Source organism: Hyperoodon ampullatus, assembly GCF_949752795.1.
Source record: "Hyperoodon ampullatus genome assembly, chromosome: 14".
Taxonomy (NCBI): domain Eukaryota; kingdom Metazoa; phylum Chordata; class Mammalia; order Artiodactyla; family Ziphiidae; genus Hyperoodon; species Hyperoodon ampullatus.
The window spans coordinates 38,453,120-38,479,579 of record NC_136927.1 but is presented as its reverse complement, the minus strand read 5'-3'; the positions used below and the strand labels follow the sequence as shown (position 1 = coordinate 38,479,579).

At 41.9% G+C, this 26,460-nt stretch overlaps 1 protein-coding gene across 1 annotated transcript; it reads left to right on the top strand.

Moving 5' to 3' along the window:
• Positions 1 to 2,406: 2,406 nt before the first annotated feature.
• Positions 2,407 to 26,422, top strand: CDR2 (cerebellar degeneration related protein 2; the record flags this gene model as incomplete). The annotated part of the gene is made up of 5 exons (XM_079718537.1): positions 2,407 to 2,485; positions 11,231 to 11,343; positions 23,552 to 23,700; positions 23,958 to 24,122; positions 25,564 to 26,422. 5 exons carry the CDS (start codon positions 2,407 to 2,409, stop codon positions 26,420 to 26,422), a joined length of 1,365 nt encoding a protein of 454 aa, XP_079574663.1.
• Positions 26,423 to 26,460: the final 38 nt, after the last annotated feature.

Here is a 26,460-nt window from a genome sequence, read left to right as displayed (position 1 = left end):
AGAGGAGGAAGTAAAAATCTTATTTCTATCCGCAAAAGGAACTATCAATATTTTGCTTTAGATTATTTTCATCATAATAAACACTTATTTCAGTAGGTATCAAACTGAAAATCACCACTTAACAATCTTTTTAAAGCCAACACTACTATCTAAAAACTCCCCTTACCTGATTTTACTATAGCAACAAAGCACCAAAGAACAAGAATAGTGTATCTTTACAACCAGGAATAAAGGATTTCTGAAACTGGTTCTTCTGTAACACAGAATGTTTTATACAGAAGAGTTTAAAAGTAGCAAAACGGTGTAATGATTAGGGTGGGCAGGTGCACAAAATACTGGTGAATTATTAAATGAAACCCAAAACCCTCCTTTTAGAATCAGCTTGGGTTGTTATTCACTAACCTATTACTAAACCGAATAATAATGTTGCTGAAGAGGCTGCTTATGATTGCTTCTCAGCTATGACTACATAGACTTTAAAAGAATGATGGAAACCCCTCCAAAGCAGGGTTTTTTAGCACTGGAAGCTAACTTGTCTTTTTCAGTGCAATTTTTGTTCAAGCTTTTGCAGGGGGAAAAAAGTTTCCCCAAATAGTGTCCTTAAAAAGAACACACTAATACTAAAAGGCATAAAGTCTGGTATGTGGGGTTTTGTGGGGGGGGGGGAATTGTCATTTAAAATCATCAATAACTTTAATTCTCCAGACCGTTCTTTTTCGTTGTTGTTTTGTGTTTGTTTTTTGAAGAATGTTAAAGAGCATTTCAATACCGTTTCCCATTTGACGCGGAGTCAAAAGGAGTTTTGCCATGGAGAAAAAGCACTTTCAATCTTGCAGATTAGTGGCTGTGAAAGATGAGTCTCTTGAAGGTCAGAGGCATGATTCCAGCCCTTCAGCTTCCACAAATCACCATCAGCAAATCCTAAATCCAATCATCTCTTTCCAAAGAGCTTTCTCTGTAGTGACTTACTTGTAAATTAAGATAGTTGGTTTTAGTTATTTTCTTTTGGCTCTGGATTAATAATATCTCTACCAGAATACTGACAACCAGGGCAGTACAAGCTACACAGGAGACCTAGCTTCTTTCTTAGCAATAAAAAGTAGATCAGTTACATTTTACCTTTTAGTATACCTGGATTCAGAAGAAAAGGATTTGTGAGTTTACCATTCCTCTTTTATTACCTCTTCCACGTTTATTGGCTGGCATTCTACTCTAAGCTGTCTTCTGTCAGCCGTACCTTTACCATTACATCAAGGCTGAGAACACTGACCTTCTGGTCTGTCACCCTACTTTAGAATTTCTGGGCTTTGTCTGCACGATGATGGTAAAAGCCACAACCCATGAGCCGTATTTATTTTGTGTCTGTCCGTGGAGAATAGCGTTCACTGTCCTGCTGGCCATCAAGTGCTCGGGCTGCATTCTCTTCTTTCCAGGTGTAACGTCATGACTTCAGATGCTTAACTGTGCAGTTAGCTTCAACTGCACCCCTTCCTGCCCCCAGATACTCAGGTAGGTCTGAGGCCCACCATTTCAGGGGGACTGAGTACAAATTCTCAGCGGGTTAGAGGCTCAGATATCAAGGAAAAAACAGCTAACTGCTCTAAACTTCCGACCGACCCTCAATTTCCCCGCATTAAGCAGATCAAATCTGGGAGTCAAAAGACCAGTAGGGGCCGGCGGGGCAGCGGACCTCGGTGTCACGGCACTCCTCGCGCCTCCCGTCCGCAACCGCTCACTGCTCGGAGGCCGGACTCCTGCCCCTCACACTCACGCAGGCCGTCCGTCGGCCGGACACCCATCACAGGGGCCGCGGACGCCGCCACCTCTACACCCCAGCAACCCGAACATACGCCCAGAAGCGACTCAAAGCAGAGGAAGGGGCGGGGCCTTCGGCCGCACCCCTTCGCCTTTTCCCGCCTCCTTTGTTTCCTTCGGAGTCGCCATTGGCTGCTTGCCCTTGAGCCCGGGCGAACCGCGGGCCTGTGGTGAGAAGCGATTGGATGACGTCGCCGCCGCTCGGCCGGCGGCCCGCTCACGATTGGCCGAGGCGCCGCCGGGGGTTTGAATCGCAGCCCCGGTCTGGGAGGGTTCTGCCGAAGTGCCACGTTGGGCCCGGCAGCGGCGTGAGGAGCCGGCTTGGAACGCCGGCTGGTGCGCTCGCGCCGGGGCGCTGGCCGCTGGGGTCGTTGGGCGGCGCGGGGCGAGTCGGGAAGCTGGTCCGCGGCGGCAGCGGCAGCGGGTGGCTGTGGTCGGGCGGCGCGGCGGAACTTGGGCGGCGGCGGCGGCGGCGGGTCCCGCCAGAGGGCGGCTCTGGCTGAGTGCGGAGGGACCGGCGGAGAGCCCGGGGCAGCGGCTGAGGCGGGCCGGCGGCGGCGGGGGCCGCTGCCCCCGGAAGAGCCGGCCGAGATGCTGGCGGAAAACCTGGTGGAGGAGTTTGAGATGAAAGAGGATGAGCCGTGGTACGACCACCAGGACCTCCAGCAAGGTGAGGGCGCGATCGCCAGGCGGGGCCTGGTCTGGGCGGCTGCCGGCTCGAGGCTACTCCTCCCGGCCGCGAAACTGTTAAAAAGTTGCTTTTGCTTGGGGCCCACCGATGCCAGGGGCGGGGTCTGGCGCTCACCTGGCTTGGGACTGTCGCGCCTGCCTGTCCCACCCGGGAGGACTCCGCTTTGCGGGGCCCAGGCTTCTGCGCGGTAATCAGCATCAGCATCATCAGTATCATCACCACCACTACTGCGTGGGCAGTGCTAACCGGGCGCCAGGCACCGTTTGAAGCGCTCTCTCCGGATTAATTGATTTAATCTCCACGGCGTTTCTCGGAGCAGAGAGGGGTGGCCCCTTACCGGGCTCGTGCCCCGCTTCCTCTCCGCCTCCGGGGGGAACCACAGCCGGGGCTCCCAGCGAGTGTGAGCTGCTGCAGGTGTTCAGTCCCCGGCTGGTACTGCTGTGTGGCAGGAACCGTGCCGAGCCCCTTTGCACACATTTGATAGACACAATAACTCCGTGAGAGAGTAATTCGCGTTATCCCCATTTTCCAGATGGGGAAAGCGGAGGCTAAGGCGGCCAAATGACTTCCCTCAAGTTAAGTGTGGGAGCAAGTATTTTTTTAACTAATTTTTATTGGAGTATAGTTGATTTACAATGTTGTGTTAGTTTCTGCTGTACAGCAAAGTATTTTTGAACCCCCACACTCAGAATGAGGAGTCACCATAGTCACTGCCCAAACCCTGTCTCTTCTTCACCACCTGGTTTACAGCTTTTTCAGTTGGTGTTAGACTGTTGGGGGCGAAAAACAAACTCCTTATGCAGAGTAGTTTACCGGATGCCAAGTGAGATGACTTGAGGGCACTTCTACCTCTGCCACTTCCTTCACTTTGCACCCTAACTTTTTAGTTAAAAACAGGCATTCCTGTCTTGGATTTCTTGTCTCCAGAGAAAACCTTAGAGCGGCCCTCAGTTTGGAGCCAGTGCCACCCAGCTTTTTGCCTATTAATAGCAGGAACTTGCAGTTGGGAAACAGCGTTTGTGTGCCAGACACTGACGCGCCCTTCACACAGGTGCTCCTTTAATCCAACAAAGTTTCAGAGGTAGAAGTAGATAGTGTTATTGGGGGAGCTAGGATTCCACTCCAAACTCCAGAGGAAACTTTCTCAACCACTATACTGAATCCTGAATAATCCTCAGGAATTTTATTCAGGCATCTTGTTTCAGCTGTTCTGTGTAAATCAACTTTTTCAGCTCTAACTTGCACAAAAAGTTAACATCTCATTTAGTCGAATAGTAAATGGCCATGGTGTTTGTTCCTGCTAACGATTGAATTTGGGGGGAAGAAAGAATGTAGGCTTGAATGACTCGTACTTAGAAAAGAAACATAAGGAATTCTTTTGGGGGAAGGTGATTTCTTAAGTCAATATGTCGTGGCCTGTCACTTAAACCAAAGTAGTTCACCATTACGCTTATATAGTCTAAGCTATCCAGTGGCTGCAGTGCAGTATCTGCCATCATGTTCACAGCGTCCACAAGTCAAATTTGTCTTACATTTTAACCTGTTTTCAGAATTCCCCCTAAGGATTGATGGCCTAGTTTGAAACTTTCTCCAGGATTTATGAGGCAGCCATTGTGCACTTGCAACATTTCCCTATAATAAATTAAGCACTTTGTCCTATAATCAAAGCGAAATAGTTTTCTTTACTGTATTTAGAAAGTGTAGATCTGTATGGGCTCTTTTTTTTTAATCTAGCACAATACTTAGCACATAATAGAAGCTCGATTTTAACATTTGTTGAACTGAACTGAGGCACTCACACAGGATTATTGCTTTCATGGCTCTCTTGCATCAGGTGCCTTAGTCCACACTGCACTTTCCCCCTGTGGGAGGTTGTTAGGAACAGCTGGTTGTAATATTTCAATCTACTGAGGAGCAAATGCAACATATTGGGGTTAGATGTGGAACTCTTTAACCTCTGATCGAAATGAAGTCATCAGGTGTTCAAGTTTAATGAAACCTTAAAGAGCACAGGTCCAAACCTCCTTAATGCCAATTTGCATTTGGAATTTGTTCTGTGCTTTTCAAAAGACTTTTACAGCTGTTATCGCAATGGACTTTGACATAACCCTGTGTGTCATAACTTAGTTTAAGTGTGTAGTGTAGGAATAGATGTGCAATTCCAACAATCATAACTGTGAATATGGCCTGTAAAAGAATGAAGGCTACAGTGTGAACAGAAGGGTATCTTTGTCCCAGTTTCATTAAATTATATGTTAACTCCTAAACTTCTAAAGGATTTTTTAAAATTTGTTAATTTCTCAAAATTTTTATTTATTCTGTGCCAGCTGTTCATCCAGGCACTGGGGCCACAGTGCCTGTCCGCAAGATAGGATAGACGGGATCCTACTCACTGACGGTCTAGGAACCTGTTGACTGGAGGAGACGCCACCTCCTGGTGTGTGCCTACTACATGTAGTGCCTGGCACAGGGCGAGCCCTCACTAGATAATTTTGCTGCTGAATAAAGTTTGGGAGCAGGTCTGTCCTCTTAGATTGATAAGCAGATCTAGTGGGATTTTATCAAGTGCAGACATATGGCTGTTCATTTTTTAACATCCTCACTATTTTACTGAGAGAGCCTTGTTTGGAGAGAGCTGCTAAAACAACTAAGATCCTGTTCTCAAAGTCATAGAACTACAGATTTTTTTCCTTTAGCAATAGAAGCATTATTTAAGTAGATTGAATCTCTGTACCAAAGTTTGTTTGGGGCATTCTTTTTAAAAATTAAAATTGCTGAAAGTTTCTAACCTCGGAGGGCTCTGGCCTACCATTCATACCTTGTTAGAAACACGTAAAGCTGTATGCAGGCAGGAGGAGAAAACCCTTTGCTTTTATAAAACACTTTGATGAAGAGACTGTCTTTTGTTAGAGGGCTGAGTTGGCACAGTGAGGACGCTGACAGTGGTCTCTGGGGGTGAGATCCTTTCTGGGACAGCAGGAGCCTCCTGTGCAGGTAATGATGGTGCTAGCTCTGAAATGTGCCCCTGAGAACAAGGTGAAAAGACTTAAGAGACTGGGTTTTCTTTTAGACCAGCTGCTATTATAATTGTCATTTGGTGAGCTTTGCAAGCTTAGAATAAGGATTCGGGTGTCTACTATGTGGTTCAGCAAATGAAATCTTAGTTTAAAGGAATCCTAAGATTTCTACTTCTTTTTAAGAGGAGTACATTTTCCATGTGAGCAGCTAATTTGCTGAATCACTGGTCATTAAAACTGACACCATCATTTTTCTTGATGTTTATATTCAGGCTTTTTGCTTTCCCAATTACAGTAACGTTGGCAACAGGGGTTGCACAGAAGCATCACCAAATGACGCATTTGGTTTGGTAATAGGAAAAGCTTTCAGCCTTAATGTTATTGAATTACTGCTAGAGACTACAGCTAACATGGGAATATGTCGTCCTTGTATTTTTTTAAAAACTGAAGTAAAATAAGAAAAATGTAATAGCAGTGGGATTTAAAGATTTCAGAATTCTGGAAGGAAGATCTTTTTTTAAAAAAATCACTTGACTGCTAGAGCTAATATTTTGCCTAGAGCATAGGGCTGAGTAGAATATCTGTTTAAAGCTAACAGTTTACACTGTTAAAATAGATTATTATCACTTGCAAAGACTGATTAGTGGAAGAATACTAAACATGAAGGTGTAGAAAAGTTGCAGTTCTCAAGCCTGCAGTAAATCTGTGGTATTTTTAGTGGCTGCCTACGCCAGTTCAGTAGGATTTAGAAAAGGCAACCTCTTAATGAAAATCCTTATTGTAAGGTGAGATGAACAGGTGCATAGGCTTCAAAACTATATTGTTTCCTTTTCTTTTATATGTTAATTAAAAATAAAAGACATTATTCTCCCATTCCCCCCACTAATTTTTTAGAAAACCGTCTTGGGCTTACTGCCAGCTTTTGGCTCCTTTTGGTTATGGAAGCCAGATGCTACACAACAGAAAATAAACTTTTTTTTTTCTTAAGACCAAAAAAGACTCTTGTCTTTAAACTAACAAATGAAGTAATATCCTGTTATACAGTGTGACTTCACAGACACTTTCTTGTAGTTGAGACTTGTTTTGCCAGAATTCTGTCCTAAACATCCTATGAAATATTTAGGAGACTGAGACTTCAGGTTACTGAGCCAGGCTGGGGCTTTGTTTAACTAGAAATAAGGATTGTGATAAGGACTAGTCTCAAATTCTTCTCTGTTTGCTGTTTACTGGAAGAGTGCTATACTTGGCATCTCTTTCTGCAGCAGCAGGAAAAGGAAAGCTGTTCCTGGCTGGTATTAAGTAGCAATAGGTAATTTCCTAACTGAGGAAGATAGCTGAAGTGGTCTCAAGTTAGTCTTTATTCTGGAAGCAGTTTTAGCTCAGGTTTTGATTGTTAGATAAGAATATCTTTGGTGAGTCTCGGGTCCTTCCCAGTGAGGAATTACTCACCCCTTTACAGCAGGCCAGGAGAGACTTAAGTAATGTCTAGGTAATGTTTATATGCTTTGTCCTTAATAGTTCAGTGTGGTGGTTCCTATGTGGGGCTATGTATACACATTGCCTACCCTCTGAGTACAAAATAATTATTTCTGGAACATCTCAGCTGTACTTAGTTCCTTTTTCACTTAATGAAAACAAGATATTAACTTGCCTGGGGTTGTATATGCTTTCACTGACAGCACAGGCAGTAAAAGCCAAAGAGCTTAACTCTAGTTTCTCATTGCCATCCAGGAAAACAAGTGAAAAGATTAAGTACCTCAACTAGGAAGATTTGTACTCTCTACCTTAAACAAAGAAGTATATGGACACCTCTGTCAATAGACTTAAAATTGTGTGGATATGGATAATAGAGAATTGTGATGAAGGTGAAAGTTAGAATTGACAGTGGTTTATCTTTTGCTTGTGACTCACCATGTGGATTTGGTCAGGTTGCTTAGCATCTTTGTGCTTCTCGTTTGAAAATCTCGGCTAACTACCTTGAAAAGATATAAAAAAATAATGTTTCTTAAATGCTTTGAATGGTTTGTAAAGGGTTTTATGTCTTGTGAATACAAGATGTTATTTCATAGACTTGATATCTGAAGTCTTAAGTTCATTAGTAGACATTGTTAATATTTAAATCACAAGAGAATGTATTTTAACACCTATCTAACAAAAGTATAAGGTTTTATTTTAAATGGGTGTAAAATGTTTTAAAATAGTGGTGTTTGGCGGGTTTTGCGGCTTTGTTTTTTCCTAAGGAGGGAAAACTAACCAAGCACAATGCTAATTTTGCACTCAGATGGACAGTACCAGGTAACAAAGGTTGTTGCTTTTCTTTTACCACTTATTCTAGGTTAAGTTTTTTGTTTTGTTTTGTTTTTTTGCGGTACGCGGGCCTCTCACTGTTGTGGCCTCTCCCGTTGCGGAGCACAGGCTCCGGACGCGCAGGCTTAGCGGCCATGGCTTACGGGCCCAGCCGCTCCGCGGCATGTGGGATCTTCCCGGACCGGGGCATGAACCCGTGTCCCTTGCATCGGCAGGCGGACTCTCAACCACTGCGCCACCAGGGAAGCCCTAGGTTAAGTTTTTTTTTTTTTTTTTTTTTTAAAGAAGATGTTGGGGGTAGGAGTTTATTTATTCATTTATTTATTTTGGCTGTGTTGGGTCTTAGTTTCTGTGCGAGGGCTTTCTCTAGTTGTGGCGAGCGGGGACCACTCTTCATCGCGGTGCGCGGGCCTCTCACTGTCGCGGCCTCTCCCGTTGCGGAGCAGGGCTCCAGACGCGCAGGCTCAGTAGTTGTGGCTCACGGGCCTGTGCCTAGTTGCTCCGCGGCACGTGGGATCGTCCCGGGCCAGGGCTTGAACCCGTGTCCCCTGCATCGGCAGGCAGACTGTCAACCACTGTGCCGCCAGGGAAGCCCCTTAGGTTAAGTTTTAATATTGGCGTAATGAACAATGTTAAACCTTATTTGTCAACCTCTAAAAATTGTTTTAAAATCATATGTGGCGAGGTTCCCTGTTTTCATAATGAGTAATAATACGTATAGTTTTCGACACTAAGTGAAATGACTTTCCATCATACTTAGAATAAAATCTAAACTTTCTTTCCCATGGCCAATAAAATTTTGTGTGATCTGATCCTTGCCTACTCCTCCAACTCGCATACCATTCTCCCGCAGTGTGCTTCCGTCACACTGGCTTTATGTTGGGCTGTGCAGTGTGCCAGGTTCTTTCCTGTCTTAGGGCCTCTGCCTGGCGTTTACATGGTGATATCCTCCTCCTTCACGCTTTAGCTAAAACATCTCCTAAGAAAGAGTTTCCTTGTGACCTCCCTTTCTGAAGTAGATCCTTTGTACATTATCACCACACCCAGAGGTTTTTTCCCTTTTTCTCTCTCGCATACCACATGCAATTGATTAACAAATCCTTTTAGCTCTACATTCAAAACATATCCAGAATCCTACACCTCTATTCATCTCCATCTCTGCTACTGTAGTCTAAGCCACCACCTTCTCTCACCCAGATGATTACAATATCCCTGTCACACTCCCTCCACCTTCGTCCCTTTCCATCTATTTACACAACAGCCAGAGAGAGTGATCCTGTGAAAAGCCTTCACTGGGTTCCATGGAGCCCCTCTTTGTCTCCTACTGCCCCCCCCACCAACACACACACGCCTCATTGACCTCCTTACTAGCCCCAGTCATGCTTGCCAGGTTTGCCTCTGCCTGGAATGCCGGTCCCCTAAGTAGATCTACGTGGGTCACGTATTCAGTTCCTTCACATCTTGAGTCTTATGTCACCCTTGTTGCCTGTTCTTTTTTTATATATATATAAATTTATTTTTGGCTGCGTTGGGTCTTCACTGCTGCACGCGGCCTTTCTCTAGTTGCGGTGAGCGGACGCTACTCTTCATTGCGGTGCACGGGCTTCTTATTGCAGTGGCTTCTCTTGTTGTGGAGCATGGGCTCTAGGCACGCGGGCTCAGTAGTTGTGGCACACGGGCTTAGTTGCTCCGCGGCATGTGGGATCTTCCCGGACCAGAGATCGAACCCGTGTCCCCTGCATTGGCAGGCAGATTCTTAACCACTGTGCCACCAGGGAAGCCCTTGTTACCTGTTCTTAAATTTCAACCTCCCACATCCATACTCTTCCTACTCCCTTCCTTCCTTTTTTTTTTTTCTTTAGCACTTTTTACTATCTAGTATGTATATTTTTTCATGCTGTTTCTCCCAATAGAGTATAAGCTCCATGAAGGCAGGGAATTTTTTAGCTCAGTTTATTCCTATATCCCCAGAACAGTGTCTGCTATTATTGAATTATGCATACATGTATGGATGAACAGTGTTTATCACAGTTTGCAAGTTTATTTACTTACTTGCTGTCTGCCTTCCCCCATTAATCTGGGAGTGTCAGGAAAGCGGGAAATTCATCCATTTATTCACCATTCTAGCCAAATCTTAGCATGGTGCCTAGCAACAAAATCATTCATTTGTGAATCAATGAATACTAATAATAACTTTGCCTGTGTATTGCAGCTTAGTTTGTAAAGTACTTATGTATTATTTCATTTGATTTTCAGAATCATATTGACAGGACAGTCATCTCTCTACACAAAATACTAAATGTAGGGACTATATTGAAAGTGTTAACCTGGTAAATGGCAATCAGAACTGGACCTCAGACCTTCCTACTCAGTTCAGTGCATTTCCCACTATATCAAAGGATCTCGCAAAGAAATTTACTCTGCAGATGAGTGTTTCAGTCACCTATGTTAGAACTATTGTCCTTTTTTGTATCGCTAAATTTTTATTTCTGGGATTTATAACAAACAAATCCTGTCTTATGTGCGTATATGCCTAAGAAGAGAGAGCTTTGAAAAATAAGGTTTAAAATAGAAATATGCTTCTTTGCTAAATGAAAGTATGAGCCATGACTGAGTTACCACACAAACTGTACTGCTTCTTTGCTTATCTGGTTTGCTCATCTTGGAGAAGGACATGAAGAGAAACAGATAAAAATGAGAGAGACCTGCGGCAATGTTCTTATCACTGATGTATCAATAGTTTTCCTTTTTTTTTTGCGGTATGCGGGCCTCTCATGGCTCACAGGCCCAGCCGCTCTGCGGCATGTGGGATCTTCCCCGACCGGGGCACAAACCCGTGTCCCCGGCATCGGCAGGCGGACTTTCAACCACTGCGCCACCAGGGAAGCCCAATAATTTTCCTTTTTGTGACTTAATTTTTAGTCCACTTAGGAGGCCAGGATCTGTAACAACACACTTTGCTTTGACAGTTGCATTCACAGCAGCCAGATTCCTGGGAACTTTAGAAACTATTGAAAGGTTTGCCTGTACTTTGGCTTAACAGTCCATCCAGAAAAGTAGACAATCAGGATATGATTAAGTCCAGTCCATTAGCAAATAATTATGATCTTAGATGTCACAATGCTGAATGATCATTCCTAAAGAAATGAATATCACTATTCTTCACGTCTTACAAGTAAGGGTACATCAAGAGTACATTACCTGGTAAAAGGCCCCAATACAACTGAATTTTAAGTAGAATCCAGGTTTCCTTCTGTGCCATTCCACCTTCCATTGGGATCTGACTTAAACTTTATATGTTGGGTTGGGTCTTGTTTCATTCTTAAAATAAAGGACTGGGTTATGTAAAATGTTAAAGTGAGATCATTTGCACTATTCTAAGATTTACTTGTTGTACTAGATCTCCAACTTGCTGCTGAGCTTGGGAAGACATTACTGGATCGGAACACAGAGCTGGAGGATTCTCTTCAGCAGATGTACACAACCAATCAGGAGCAGTTACAGGAAATTGAGGTAATTTACTTAGCAGGAGAGTTACCTTTGAGCTGTGGCCTGTCGCTGCTCTAGCGCCAATCGTATTCTACTAAAATAACACTTGGAATTAAAAGCAGTGTTTAATTTCTAATATACACTTTTACTTAGAATAAAGAACCATTGGGAAGTGTGTGGAGGTTGACTTTTACTTTCTTTAAGCTTTCCCAACATGTAAGTCTGCTGTGATGAAAGAAATTTCTCTCTTCACCCTTGGTGAAGTGTACTAGAAGTAAATGGTCCAGTATTTACAAGTATGTGAAGCAAAATAAAGCTGTGAATATTATACTTAGTTTTTCACTTTTTTCTTTTTAAAATGAATGATGCAATATTTGAGATATGCGAAGAGGTACAAGAGAATAATACAATGAACACCCGTGTACCCACCAAGCAGATTAAGAAAGAAAACCATCCACATTGTTGAGACTCCCTCTATAACCCCTCCTTGGCTGCATCCCCTCCCCCTAACCAAACACCATCCTAAATTTGATGAAAAATTTTAAAATTGTAGTACCTCATTTAGTAATATGAAAGATGCTAGATTAAGGCTTTAAAATGGAGGTGCTATCTTGTAAATAGTCCCATTAAAGTAGCCCAGTTATGTGTAGGTCAGGTGACTATAAAGATGCTAGTTATGGATATTAACCAAACAGTTGTCCTATTAGAACACTTCATGCCCCAAACTACCCTCCCACCCCCACAAAGCATTGCACTTAAATTACAACTCCTTCTCCTCAAATTGGTACAGTAAAACCAGGACTCTTATGTCTATGTGCAGAAAAATATAAAAGACCTTAGAACACAGAAGCCATTCATCATGATCAGAACACTGAGCTCTGATTATATATTGAACCAGGTGCTAGAAATGCAAAGACGTGGAATAACATTGTCCTTGACTTCAATCAAAATTACACAGATTTCAGTTTTTGAATACAAATAAGCCTATCATCAAAACTAAGACAAATTTATTATTTCAGTATCCTTAATTTTACATAGTAGCCATAATTAAGATGCATACAGTAGATGCCCCTCCCCCCTTCATCAGGATTTATGAATTTAGCCAATGATGTGACTGAAATATACCTTTATAATTCTAGGAAGGTGTATCTTGTAATGATATTGAAGTCATCACCAGCTATCATTTTTGGTATATTCTATATCAGAAGAGCATAGAACATGCCATACCCAAAACTGAATAGAATTGGGCAGAAACCTAAAAATGCAGGAAAACCAGGCATTTTAAAACTATTAAACTAGCCAAATGTCATACATGATCAAGGAACTCATTCCTGTTTTGCTCCACAGATGTCGTTTTTCAACTCATTGGAAAATTTCATAGAGTGGTCATAGGGCATATACATGAAGATTACCGTATACCGTGAGGTACATTTATTTGTATTTGGGTAGAAACATAGTCTTAATACATTGTATTGATGTTTTCCATGAAAGCACCTATAAATCACTATAACTGAATACTATAATGCTTATTTTAGCACATTTTTCCAAATATAGATGAAAAAAGTCCAAATATTTGTATAATTAGAGAATGATGCCTATTTGTTACTATAGGAGATGACAAACACAGTTACTTTATGATCTAAGTTACCTGTCTTTCTACCTTTATTTTCTTTTCTGTGTATTGAAGATGATTAAACAGTTGAAACAGATCATTGACATTCTGAAAAAAATCCAAAGATCTTTGAAGAGTCTCCAAATCTACAAATAACACTCCACTATCTAAAGTTTTCTGTAAGATTTTTTTTTCCTTAAAAAATGTTTGTAATCAAGCTTTTACACGGATGTGGTTCCTTGGCCCCTGCAGTCACCTCTCCCCAACCCCCAATTCTTATAAGATGTTGAAAATCATAATAGAAATGAAGCATCCAGGTCAGACCTTAATGATTAAATAAATAGACAATTAAATGTATGTATAAAGCTAATTAAATAAATTTAGCCTGGATTACTTCCAGAAACATTTCCATGGATCTCTTGTTTCTGTAACAGAGCACGTGGTCCACTGGTTCATAGATCCAAGCATTGTAGCCTTCAACATTTCACTCTTTATCCAAAGCTGTTTTTTGACTAAGAACAACACTGTCTTAGATTTCTTCTCTGCCATTACGGTTGGCTTTCTTCTTTCTTTCTTTTTATAAATCACTTCCTGAAAGTCAATAGGAATGGGATGAAACAGGGAGATGAAATGGCAGTTCTGGCTAAGCCTGCTTATTAGCCAGAGGCCTCCCACAGACCAGCCTTACTGCCTGTTTGGTTCACACCTGGGCCCAGGCAGACTTGCAGATCACAACAGACTTCCAAGGTCTCCCTCCAGTAGTCTACAACAAGGAAAGCCTGACGCTCTTGTAAAAGTAACCAGGCAGCTGAAGAACCTAATTCTGTACTAAAAGATGACCCTTGCAATAGGTATAGTGCCACTTATCATTATATCCTTTCAGAGCCCCCTAAACTTTATAAGGACTCTTTCCTTAATTCAAACCTTATGTCTTTTTTTTCTCTTTAAAGTAACCTTTTTTTTTTTTTTTGAAATATACATACAGAAAAAGGCACAAATGCTAAGTATATAGTTCAGAGAATTTTCATAAACATACCCATGCAGCCAATACCCAGATAAGAAATGAGAACATTATCAGCTCTTCCAGTCACCACCACCCCTAAACAGCACTCTAACACCCTAGATTAGTTTAGCCTGTCTTTGAACTTTACACAAGTGGAATCACTTGTACAAATTTTAAACTGACTTTTTAGAATGTTTATTGGGAGTTTTCCTGATTCGAAAGTAATACATGATCATTTTTTAAATTTAGCAAAATATAGTTGAAAACCAAAAAGTAAGCTCTTATCCTACCAACCCAGAGAAATTTTAAATCAGCCAGAAAATGGTCTTGGAACATGCTACTCAGAGTAGATGAAGAATGTGCAGAACAGGTGAAAACGCTAGGATAAAATCCCCAAAACTATACAAAATTAACGCACAGAAATCTCTTGCATTCCTGTACACTAATGATGAGAAATCTGAAAGAGAAATTAAGGAAACACTCCCATTTACCACTGCAACGAAAAGAATAAAATACCTAGGAATAAACCTACCTAAGGAGACAAAAGACCTGTATGCAGAAAACTATAAGAAACTGATGAAAGAAATTAAAGATGATACAAACAGATGGAGAGATATACCATGTCCTTGGATTGGAAGAATCAACATTGTGAAAATTACTATACTACCCAAAGCAATCTACAGATCCAATGTGATCCCTATCAAATTACCAATGGCATTTTTCACAGAACTAGAACAAAAAATTTCACAATTTGTATGGAAACACAAAAGACCAGAATAGCCAAAACAATCTTGAGGAAGAAAAATGGAGCTGGAGGAAGCAGGCTCCCTGACTTCAGACTATACTACAAAGCTGCAGTAATCAAGACAGTACGGTACTGGAACAAAAAACAGAAATATAGATCAATGGAACAGTATAGAAAGCCCAGAGATAAACCCATGCACATATGGTCACCTTATCTTTGATAAAGGAGGCAAGAATATACAATGGAGAAAAGACAGGCTCTTCAATAAGTGGTGCTGGGAAAACTGGACAGCTACATGTAAAAGAATGAAATTAGAACACTCCCTAACACCATACACAAAAATAAACTCAAAATGGATTAAAGACCTAAATGTAAGGCCAGACACTATAAAAACTCTTAGAGGAAAACATAGGCACAACACTCTATGACATAAATCACAGCAAGATCCTTTTTGACCCACCTCCTAGAGAAATGGAAATAAAAACAAAAATAAACAAATGGGAACTAATGAAACTTAAAAGTTTTTGCACAGCAAAGGAAACCATAAATAAGACGAAAAGACAACCCTCAGAATGGGAGAAATTATTTGCAAACGAAGCAACTGACAAAGGATTAATCTCCAAAATATACAAGCAGCTCATGCAGCTCAATATCAAAAAAACAATCCAACCCAAAAATGGGCAGAAGACCTAAATAGAGATTTCTCCAAAGAAGATATACAGATTGCCAACAGACACATGAAAGGATGCTCAGCATCACTAATCATTAGAGAAGTGCAAATGAGAAGTACAATGAGGTATCACCTCACACTGGTCCGAATGGGCATCATCAAAAAAATCTACAAACAATAAATGCTGGAGAGGGTGTGGAGAAAAGGAAACCCTCTTGAACTGTTGGTGAGAATGTAAATTGATACAGCCACTATGGAGAACAGGATGGAGGTTCCTTAAAAAACTAAAAATAGAACTACCATACGACCCAGCAGTCTCACTACTGGGCATATACCCTGAGAAATCCATAATTCAAAAAGAGTCATGTACCGCCATGTTCATTGCACATTATTTACAATAGCCAGGACATGGAAGCAACGTAAGTGTCCATCAACAGGTGGATGGATACAGAAAATGTGGCACATTTATACAATGGAATATTACTCAGCCATAAAAGGAAACGAAATTGAGTTATTTGTAGTGAGGTGGATGGACCTATAGTCGGTCACACAGAGTGAAGTAAGTCAGAAAGAGAAAAACAAATACCGTAAGCTAACAAATATATATGGAAACAAACAAACAAAAAAAAAAGTTCTGAAGAACCTAGGGGCAGGACAGGAATAAAGGCGTAGATATAGAGAATGGACTTGAGGATACGGGGAGGGGGGAGGGTAAGCTGGGACGAAGTGAGAGAATGGCATGGACATATATACACTACCAAATGTAAAATAGATAGCAAGTGGGAAGCAGCTGCATAGCACAGGGAGATCAGCTCAGTGCCTTGTGACCACCTAGAGGGGTGGGATAGGGAGGGTGGGAGGGAGGGGATATGGGGATATATGTATATGTATAGCTGATTCACTTTGTTATACAGCAGAAACTAACCATTATAAAGCAATTATACTACTAATAAAGATGTTAAAAAAAAAATCCCCCCAAACTGACTCATTATGGAAATAGACAATCAGGAAACTGAAAGGATATTTTCTCAGTAGAACTACAAGTATGCTTTCAAAGACTGTTAACGGGTTTCAAACAGTCCTCATAAAAATTAGTATTTTGTTAGGCATTGTTTTTAATGTAAAACAAAAGATTAAATAAACATTGAAAGTAATGATTGGCTTCAAAGATGCCTATAGCCTGTGTGGCTTTTACTTAGCGTCTAATTTTTCAAGATTCCAGACCAAGTTTTTCTCTCCTGAATGAGGGGTGGAGAGAAGCTTTGGAGAGTAATGAGATCTGACACATCAGACACAATCGGATTCTCGTAAAGTTTTCTACAATTGTGTGAGCAGCCCACAGCCTTGTGTTTCTGTTGTTGGAAACTTGCATTATCCCCACAGGAGTCAAAGAAGTCTGGCCTTAGAGGTGTCCCTTCTTTTAAAAGCTCATGTCTTCCTCGGAAATTTTAAAGCATTTTGTGCTTCCCCTATGACATTTATCGATATTCTACTATATATTACACTTATTTCTTGATTTGTTTTATTCTATTTCTCTCCCCACACCACCTCCCCATTTTCCGTTGCAACATTGAAGGCTGTTGCTGTGTTTATTCATAGTCTTTGGAACATAGTAGGTAATCACTGAATACTTGTTCAAATCAGTATCTTAACAGAGGACAGGTAAGCAGTTTACGAAGCACTTCCAATAATTCCTAAACTGTGGGTTTCCACCTCTGGAGATTTTGAAAGGAGGTGGAAGGAGCTCTGGCCTCAGTGTTAGAATGTTCAGACTTAAGCCCTTAACTCTATAGCAAATAGCTGGATTTAGGCCTGTGAATTACCTCTCAGATCCTGTTTGCTCCGCTGTGTAATGGTGATAAGAATGCTTGCATGACATTGGTACAGAGTTGTTCTGAGGTGATGAGATTATGTGTGTGTATATATTTTGGACAGTATAAATTGTTGCACAGTTTATTTATCCGTGTTTTAAGAATTTTAGTAATGAAAGGATCTTAATTCTGAAAAAAATAAATCCTTTTCAATTATTGGAAAATAGATCTTAAGAACAAGCCAAGCTTTTAATAGTGAGATTATAGGTGGTTTTTATTTTCATATTCATACTTTTTAATTTTTTCCTAAATTTCCTTCAGGGGAAATATATTATTTTAATCAGGGGAAAGAAGTTTTTCAAAGGTAATGGGAAATATTTCTTCAGTATTGTGGAAGGTCATTTCGATACTAAATTCAGAGGATTTGGGCTGTAATCCTTAATATAAGAATAATCCCAACACTGCATAAAAGCTGATTTTCCATTCCATTCCTTATGAGTTTTTAGTTTGGTTGTGTCTGTCTTTTCCAGCATTCCAGGTCAGGGTTCTACAGTTGCAAACAGGTGTTAATAGAATCCTGCTGGCCTTTTTCAAAAGTTTGCCTCAGTTGTAAAGGTGGCCTATTTATAGCTTTTTCACATAACCTGAACCTTTTACTCCTAGCTGAGGTGACATTCTGTACAAATTCTAAGACAAGTGGGAGATAACCCACGGAACTTAAACTTTGACACTCTTGCCTATAAGTTGACATTTTTGCCTGTGTTTTTGCTACCCCCATGTTCCCCTCCCTCCACTGTTTAGCTTAAATATCCCCTCATCACCCACCCGTTTAATATGACAAATACTTTTGTACTCGATCTCTTCTTGGCACTTGAATTTTAGGATCTTGGCAGTCCAGACAGGTTCATTTGAGGCTATGATCAAAGATTCTGAACTGAGAAAACCAGAACATGAGAAGCATAGCCATACCTTTAAATGAAGGGTAGAAAATAAGCTAACCCATTTCCTTGTAGAATCAGAAAAAAATTTGATTAAATACTAATTTGAAGTTTTAGAGGCCAAGCCTTAAAGCAGTGTCTGACTACATGGATTCTGATTCTCTGGCCTCACATCAATACTTGCTGAGAGAGCTAAAAATTTTTCTTTTAAGTTGCTGACCAATTTAGTCAGATTCCTTTGTTAGGTAACCTATCACAGATTCTTGGAGAAGTGAAGGGCTTTTCTGATTAGTTTTGATTTAATCATAATAAGATTAAACTCCTACCATGTGAAAGCAAGCTTCCTGCCATTCTTTAGCTTGTCCTTAAAGCCAAGTCCTCTAAGACCAAAATATCACAAGTTCTTCCTAAATGGTTTCATTGTGGTTTTTTTCCCCTACAGGTTTTTATATATCAAGTGAGGGGGACCTACTGCAGTTTTCTAAACAGCCTCTTTGTACTTATTTACATATTGACTTATTTCCTTATGTTGGCCACAATTCTAATTTGAATATTATATCTTTAAAAAGGGACACATCTTGGGACCCATGTAAGAGAGACTGGTAAAAAATGTCTCTTTCAGAATGCTGAGGCATACCTGTGCCATGGGAATAAACAAATGGAGCAAGCAATAAAATAAATGGAGCAAGAGGGGAAAGAATTCGTATCTAATAGGGCCTTTTCCCAAAAGGGCTATAGCCAAAGCCATTCTCAAACTCTTTGAAAGAAGGCTCTCGACGTTCCAGCAGTCTGAGTTGTGGTACCAAGCATGATGAGCTGTCGTGAAGAGAGGTCTAGAAATTGCCATTAGCCAGTATTTTTTTGGTCCCTACTGTGTATCAAGAATTGTGCTAAATGGACTACATGTATAAGAGCCTTCCCTTCTTCAAGGAGGGTTAGGAAGACTATGACATTAACAAGTAAGCAATTTGGTTGTTTATTATTAAGTGTGAAGTGTTTTGAGGGAAATTAATAGAGTGCCTTGGGAGTGGTGTTGCTTTAGACGGGGTGGTCTAGAAAGGCTTTGCATGGAGGCCTAAAGGATAATCTTGAGTTTTTTGGCCATTTTTGTGCTGTGGATCCCTTTGGCTATCTCGTGACTCTAAGATGAACCTCTTAAAATACATAAAATACATAAAATTACAGAGGGAATCAGTTGTATTGAAATGAGTATCAAAATATTGAAAAAATAAATTTGTGATATATTAATATGTGTTTATTAATTCATTAAATACCAAGATCTAATAGCAGTCTAAAAACTGTCATTTCAAATAGTGATGAGATAAGTCAAGATTTCTGCAGCCACTATTATGTGCTATGGAAACATCTGTGCTTCCTGTAAGTGATGAAGTCCTAAGTACTCCTCATACTACTGGTGGTTTGTTGCCTCCATTCATAATTGAAGAAAACGCTAAATTTCAGTTAGAAGTTAGTGAAAATGAAGGTGTAACTTTTCTCCCATCCAAGTTTGTGGACCCTGTCAATTCAACCCATGGACCTCAGGTCAAGAGCTGCTGGATTAGATGGAGCCAGCCAGGAAAGGCAGGCCCCTGAGAGAGGGGAGATTGGGTAATAAAGGCCCTAAAGGAAGGGGGAGCTTGCCTTAAAGGGAGGCAACTCCACAATTTCAAGATAAAGGTACCCCCTGAGGGTGAAATAAGGACTACATATGAAGCTGGAAAAACCATTTAAGAGATGGGAAAATGTTAACACTGAAACATATTAAGGAATTGTTGGGGTTTTTAAAAGTGTGATTGGAATTGTGGTTAAAATGAGGTCTTATCCCTTAGAAATATATAAATATGTATACTTAAATTAAGATGTCTTGGATTTGCTTTAAATTGGGGATGAGGGGAGTGGAAAAGTAGAGATGAAACAAGATTGTGTATTGATAATTGTGAAACTGGATGATGGATAGATGAGGGTTCATTAAGCCATTTTTCTGCATTTATATATGTTTGAAATTATCCATTTTAACAAGTTTTTGTTTTTTTTTTTTGCGGTACGCGGGCCTCTCACTGCTGTGGCCTCTCCCGTTGCGGAGCACAGGCTCCGGACGCACAGGCTCAGCGGCCATGGCTCACGGGCCCAGCCGCTCCGCAGCACGTGGGATCTTCCCGGACTGGGGCACGAACCCGTGTCCCCTGCATTGCCAGGCGGACTCTCAACCACTGCGCCACCAGGGAAGCCCTTAACAAGTTTTTTAAATGCAGTAGATAAGATTAGCCATCTGTAGAGAATCAGTATTTGGGTGGACTGAGAATTTAGGAAGGAGCACTCAATTATATAAGTAGTATATAATTTCAGGGAATTATGATTGTAGGAACATGTCAAAATACAACATGATAAAGAATGCTGTTGCGATACAGTTAAAATATAGCCTAATTTTTGTGAATAACTGCAACTAAATTAAGTCCTAAGGAGGGAAATGGTATACATTAAGCTTAAGAATCATTGTCGATCCAAGTGAATGTTTATGTCTCCTGGACCCAAGAGAAAGGGACATTGGGTTGGGGGAGGGGAGGCTTCCAGCATTTTCCATGTCCAAGATCAACATTTCTCTAATAAGTGTGATCCATGGACCACTTGCACTAACATCACCTGGGGTTTTTACTAAAAATGCAGGATCCTGGCTCTACCCCAGTCTCATTGACTCAGAATTTTAGGGGAAAGGGGCCCAGCTTCCTATACTTCAGTAAATCCCCCAGTTGAATTTTAGCACATGAAAAGTTTGGAAATGCATAACTGTAGATAAGGATGAAATAGCTACTCTTATCGAGCAATTTTACCATTTGCGAGATACCATGCTGAACCCTTCCCTCATATTAACCTCACAGCAGCCTTGTGAGGTAGGTGATGAGGAAATCTCACCTTAGAAAAACTAAGTTACTTACGGGAGGTCACCCAGTTAGCAATGGCAAAGTAGGACTTCAAACCAAATTCCAACCCCACAGCCTGTGCTCTTAGCTTCTGTGCTGCTGCCTCCCATCAGGCCATCTCTCTTCTCTGATCCTGTGCCCACCAAGACTTGCATGGGAATTGGCCTCCCCCACCTGCCTTCTGTGGGGCAGATGTGTCCTACGGAGGATGCAACTATTCCAATCACTAGGCAGGGACAGCTCCTGTGGTAACTTAATAATTAGTGTCTGGTCTGTGCATTAGATTTTTTTTAGGTTGTTGTGAATCAGTCCCAAAGAATACTTGAGATCTTATACCTGACATAAAGTAGCTTGCAAAATTTCTGCAGCTGTTATATACATTCCTATGTTCTAAACCTTTTTCTACTCCAGTATTCCGAAGAGATTAAAAACATTCCCTACCAGTGACAGGAATCTACCAGGACATTGCCAGCCAGAGGGCAGGATTACAGGCACACACAGGAGAAGCTGGTGGGGATTGAGGGAGTGAAGAATAAACACAGGCTTTTACAGGGGCTATGCTGTGTGCTCACTCCATCTCATTTAATACTTTCAATCCTACAAGGTAGGTACTAACGGATCCACAATTTATTTTCAATTCTGAACCCGAAAAGCTCTGTAAAAACAAGATTTTTTTCTTAAGTAGGCAACAAGTTCATTTGACAGCAAACCCTGACCTGAACTCATGTGAGGCTGTTTATAATCTTTATTCATACTTTTGATGAGAATATCAGTGCTTGATAACAGGGTGCTACCCAACTCTCACTGGGATGTTATAAAGTGTGTGTCGTCTTCCTAAAATTTAAAGAATTTTCCATAACACTCTTGGCCAAGAGTTTCAGATGAGAAGGTATGAGAATTAAGTGTTTTCTCAACACATTGCTACCGAGCTATGTAACTAGTTTGAAAAAAGGCCTCATATACTTTTTTCAACTCTGCCACACCACTACCATTTAAAGAGCCCATTGAAAGTCATATAGCCCTTTCTTTGAAAGAAGTCTGTGAAAGAAGTCTGTTAGCTTTGCAAATACTTGTATAGGTATGTAAGAGAAGCCTCAAGAAAAGTATTTTTAAAGTCATGTCTGGTCTATTACCATTTGGTCACTGGTAATGCTTCATACCTACTTTTTTCCCCTTTCTGGTTGTGCCCCAGAGAAATATTGTGACTATTTCATTTGGAATATATACTGTCTTTTGTCCTCTTCAGGTGGAGTTGAGTCGGAGGGGAAACAAGGAAACGTAACATTGAGGCATTAAGGTTGTGACTATTCCCCTTTATCCTTGGCCATTTAGAAAGCAGTCTTAGCAGAACCAAAATAAATAATCTGGCAAGTTTCTCACAAATAAGGAGGATTATGGTGACAACATTCTCACAGAATTAAAAGTATCTTTGAATAATATTAAGTTAAAATATCTTTTTCTGGTTAAATCAGTATTTTTTCCTTGTTCTTTGTCCAGAATGCCTCACCCAGAGGGAAAAAAATTAATTTTTTTCAAGCAAAAATCATCTAAAATCCTCCTCTTTAGGCTTTTCTTATGTCTATAAAACATATTTTTGTTTAAACATTGATCATGTATTCCGTGCTTTTTCTCTTGTGGGATTATCGTGTCTCACTTAGATTTTCCTGTCAAATATTAATTTTATGTGTGTTTTGTGCTTTGTTAAGAGTAGAAGAGCCTTATGATACACGAGATGTTGGTGAGCTTTAGGGAAACTAAGCATATAAAGGATGGCTTGTACTCAGTTCTTACTAAGGAAAGTAGATTGAGATTTAATGTTCTTCTTTTCATAAAATAAACCTGTGGTATTGTGGTATAATGAAAATCATATATTTGACCTTTGTCCCCATGTCCTGGTGTAGCGCTCCTAAATCCCTTGGAATTTCCTGAATGATAGGATGGAGACTGGTTGCCAGAGGGACCAACCACATGATTAGAGGGTTAGAACTTTCAGCCCAATCCCCAACCTCTGGAGAGGGGTCAGGGACTGGAGATTGAGTTCATTCACCAGTGGCCAGTGATTGAAAGAATCATGTCTGTGCAGTGAAGCTGGGTTTCCGGGTTGGTAAACACATGGATGTGCTGGGGAGGGGGGGTGCATCTGGAGAGGGCAAGAAAGCCCCGCACTGCTCTCCACCCCCATCCCTGCCCTACGCATCTCTTCCCTTTGGTTGTTCCTTAGTTGTATTCTTTATAATAAAGCAGTAAGTGTAAGTAAATCCCTTTCCTGAGTTCTGTGAGTTGTTTTAGCGAATTACTGGACCTGAGGGGAGGTCACAGGAGCCCCCAGATTTACAGCTGGTTGTTTGAATGTACGGGCGGTCCCTGGGACTTGCCAGCAGCGCCTGAATTGGGGGTGGTTCTGTGGGGCTGAGCCCTTATAGCTCCAGTAGTTAGTGCCAGAACTGAATTGAATTGTGGGATGCAGTTGGTACTGGAATGCTGCAGGTATCTTATCTGTTTAATGTGTAAACTGGTCACAATCATCTCTTCCAGTATCTGACCAAGCAGGTGGAGCTTCTGCGGCAGATGAATGAACAGCACGCAAAGGTTTATGAGCAATTAGATGTCACAGCAAGGGAACTGGAAGAAACAAATCAAAAGCTCGTTGCTGACAGCAAGGCCTCACAGCAGAAGATTCTGAGGTAAAGTTTTTAGAATCCATTGAAGAAGCCCTAGGAGAAGTCATTTAGTATCAACTAGAATAGAACATGGCTGTAGTGGGTTTGGGTCAATATGGGGTAAGGTTTAATTTAATTCTCTGTGGAGAATAGCGATTAAATAGAAGTCTTTTCCAATTATGCAAGCCCAGTTTGAGTGGCTGGCAGCTAATCTCTCCTCACTGCTTACGCCCTTAATTTAATATGACAAGCAGCAACTGCCTTCTGTCTGTTCCTCGCAGTCTGACTGAAACAATTGAATGCCTACAAGCCAACATTGATCACCTCCAGAGCCAAGTGGAGGAGTTGAAGTCATCTGGCCAAGGGAGAAGGAGCCAGGGGAAGCATGACCGGGAGAAATTGGCACCCAGCTTCTCGTCTCTGAAAGAGCTGTATGACCTCCGCCAGTAAGAGCCTGTCTTTCCATGGCATTTGCAAGCAGGAGCGCATCTCGTGTCACTGACACATTCTGGATTCCAGTAGATTAAAAGTACCCTTTTAGGAAATGCCACTTGGCTATTAGACCACCGGTGGTTTGAACAAAACCACTTAATTTAAACATACAAATGACTGAGTTCTTGAGTATTAGTAATTCGGTGAACACTTATTTTTGAAAGTCTCGTGTATTTTAGTGCTTTTAACGTGTTAAATCTTAATTTAAAATAAGGTGCAGTACTTCTGATAGACTACAGATTTTGGGGTTGTATTTCACATTCCAGTGAAGAAAAAAATTGAAAATTCAGTAAAACAAAAATCCAGGCAAACAAGGTTTTTTTGCCTGCAGAAATGCCTTTACAATATAGAGTTCTGAGATTGAATCTTTATTTAGGAACTATTTCTTGAGCACCTGTTGTAAGGCAGGTGCTAATGCCAGATGTGAGGAGTGGTGTGCAAAACAGACAAAGTTCCTGCCCTCGTGGAGGCTTCAGTCTCATGAAGAGGCAGATAAGCAAATAATCACACAAATAAGTACAGTTACAAGTTGCCTAGGAGTCTGAAGAGGCAAGAGACCAGCCCGTGCACTTGGTGGTCCTCAGCACTGACCGTTCACCAGGTCACCTGTGCGGTTTTTCACACTGCCAAACCAGCGACTCCCTCAGGCCTAATCAGAATCTCTAGGTGTGAGGAAAAGGCTGCCCAGGTGTTTCTGATATGTGTTTGTGGTTTAAAAATCACTGCAGCAGTGGTTCTGTCTTAGCTGTATATTATGAATCACATGAAGAGCTTTTTTAAAAAAAAAAAACTCAAGTCCAGGTGGCAGACCAGCTAGGTCAGAATCTATGTGGGCGGGACCCAGGCTTCAGTATTTTTTAAGACTGCCCAGGTGATTCTAATCTGCAGCCAAGACTGAGCACCACTGGCTGTTCTGATTTCCTTGAACAGTATCAGTCATACAGCTGGTCTTTGGGAATGGATGTTCTGTAGTATTTTGTTTTGTTTTGTTTTTGCGGTACGCGGGCCTCTCACTGTTGTGGCCTCTCCCGTTGCGGAGCACAGGCTCCAGACGCGCCGGCTCAGAGGCCATGGCTCACGGGCCCAGCCGCTCCGCGGCATGTGGGATCTTCCCGGACCGGGGCACGAACCCGTGTCCCCTGCATCGGCAGGCGGACTCTCAACCACTGCGCCACCAGGGAAGCCCTGTAGTATTTTTAATGTTTAAAAAAAAATTAGTCACAGAACTTGTGTTTTCTCACGTGTGTTCATTTTAGCCACTGCTCTAGTGTGGAATAGGCAAAACATCAGTCACATCACAGCTCCTCAAAAATAGGTAGTTGAAAAAAATCATCAGTCTCCCTCTTTGCATTCTCAGTCGACCTGTGTAATAGATTCTTTCAACATTTTCCCCAGGCACTTCGTGTACGATCATGTGTTTGCCGAGAAGATCACTGCCTTACAAAGTCAGCAGAGCCCTGATGAAGAAGAAAACGAGCATTTGAAGAAAACAGTGACAATGCTGCAGGCACAGCTGAGCCTGGAGCGGCAGAAGCGGGCGACCGTGGAGGAGGAGTACGGGCTGGTGCTGAAGGAGAACAGCGAACTGGAGCAGCAGCTGGGGGCCGCGGAGGCCTACCGAACCCGCGCGCTGGAGCTGCAGGCCGACGTGGCGGAGATGCGGCAGATGTTGCAGTCGGAGCGCCCTTTTGTGAATGGGGTTGAGAAGCTGGTGCCAGACTCTCTGTTTGTCCCCGTCAAGGAGCCCTGCCAGAGCCTGCTGGAGGAGATGCTCCTGACCATGCCCGAAGCGCACAGAAAGCCTCTCAAGCGCAGCAGCAGTGAGACGGTGCTGAGCAGCCTGGCGGGTGGTGATATTGTGAAGGGCCACGAGGAGACCTGCATCCGGAGGGCCAAGGCCGTGAAGCAGAGGGGCATCTCCCTCCTGCACGAGGTGGACACGCAGTACAGCGCCCTCAAGGTGAAGTACGAGGAGCTGCTGAGGAAGTGCCAGCAGGAGGAGGACTCCCTGGCCCACAAGGCTGTGCAGACCTCCAGGGCCAAGGACCTGGCTACAGTGAACACCCAGCCTGAGCCTGGCACCCTTAGCTGGGAACCGGCCTCGGTCACCCCAGAGCCCATCAGTTGCCCCACCACCTCGACGCCACCAGAATACAAAGTGCTTTTTAAGGAGATCTTTAGTTGCATCAAGAAAACCAAACAGGAAATAGACGAACAGAGAACAAAATACCGATCTCTCACTTCTCATTCCTAAGTGAACCGCCAGCTCCACTACTAATTGGCCTGTTTCCT